The 1,239-nt window shown below is 42.3% G+C and overlaps 1 protein-coding gene across 1 annotated transcript in view; it reads right to left on the reverse strand.

The window, feature by feature from the left end:
* Positions 1 to 1,233, reverse strand: part of abraxas1 (abraxas 1, BRCA1 A complex subunit) — a 2,616-nt gene extending 1,383 nt beyond the window's left edge. The window contains exons 1-3 of the mRNA XM_031879650.1: positions 831 to 1,233; positions 415 to 534; positions 79 to 163 (exon numbers count right to left, since the gene is read on the reverse strand). Of these exons, the coding sequence (XP_031735510.1) occupies positions 79 to 163; positions 415 to 534; positions 831 to 979 (354 nt within the window). The 5' untranslated portion in view covers positions 980 to 1,233. The remainder of the gene's footprint in view (positions 1 to 78; positions 164 to 414; positions 535 to 830) is intronic.
* Positions 1,234 to 1,239: the final 6 nt, after the last annotated feature.

Below are 1,239 nucleotides of genomic sequence, written 5' to 3' on the forward strand. Positions count from 1 at the left end.
AAGATGAGTGTGAGATGTCGAAAACACAGAAGATGAGTGTGAGATGTTGTAAACACAGAAGATGAGAGTGAGACACACCTGCAGCTCCGTCTGCAGAGAGTCGTTCATGGAGTTCACGTCGTTCACTTCCCTCAGCAGCCCGTTGGAGGAGAAGAACTTAGAGCTGCAGCAACAGAAGAAGAAAAACATCTGAAGTTACAGGATACTCTGCTGCTGAGTCCAGTGAGTCCTCTCGTGGTGACGTTCAGAACTGCAGTCTGACGTTTGGCTGAATATCAAACCGGTCTTTCTTTCCAATATAAAAAGAAAAAACAGGAAACAGCTACAACGTGTTGCTTTAACGCTCTGAGCAATAAAATACTTGTTCTTTGTCCACGTTGTTTCTATCAGAGTGTGTGTTCATGGTGATGGTACCCGTGTGTGTTCATGGTAAGGTTGTAACCGGCCGCGGAGCACGACGTCGACTCCTTCCAGTACGCCAGCTGCTCCAGTAGACCCAGGTTGTTGACCAGCACGGGAACGTTCACAAACTGCCTTCAAGAAATATATAAATATATATATAAATATATCAACATCACAAACATCATGTTGGAACATTGTTGTAATACTATCAAATATATCAGTCTTTTTAGACATCTTAATAAGGAACAGCTACGTATTAAACATTTAAATAAAGGAAACAGGATCCTCATGATTCATGTTTCTTCTTATTTTATGTTTCTTGTTGTTTATTGATTGATTATTTTGTCTATAAAATCGTGGAGAATGCCTCCTTAAGTGACGTCTTCAGACTAAAACTAAAGATATTCTGTTTAAAATGTTTTTTTTACCTGCTGCGTGAGATGAAGGCGGCGTACTCCATCTTGTGGGTGGAGCCTGTCGGAGTCGACCTGCTGGGCGTCAGCAGCACAAAGATCACATGAGGGTTGGACAGACATGTCTTCAGCTTCTCGTGGACGATCTTCTCTCTGAACGTCATCTGTTGGTCCGAGTTCCTCCGCTGTCTGTACCAGCCAATCACATCCTCCTAAAGGTGATCAATAGAATCACATCCTCCTAAAGGTGACCAATAGAGTCACATCCTCCTAAAGGTGACCAATAGAATCACATCCCCCTAAAGGTGATCAATAGAATCACATCCTACTAAATGTGACCAATAGAATCACATCCTCCTAAAGGTGATCAATAGAAACACATCCTCCTAAAGGTGATCAATAGAAACACATCCTCCTAAAGGTG

Source organism: Anarrhichthys ocellatus, unplaced genomic scaffold (assembly GCF_004355925.1).
Source record: "Anarrhichthys ocellatus isolate YVR2014 unplaced genomic scaffold, GSC_Weel_1.0 scaffold338, whole genome shotgun sequence".
NCBI lineage: Eukaryota > Metazoa > Chordata > Actinopteri > Perciformes > Anarhichadidae > Anarrhichthys > Anarrhichthys ocellatus.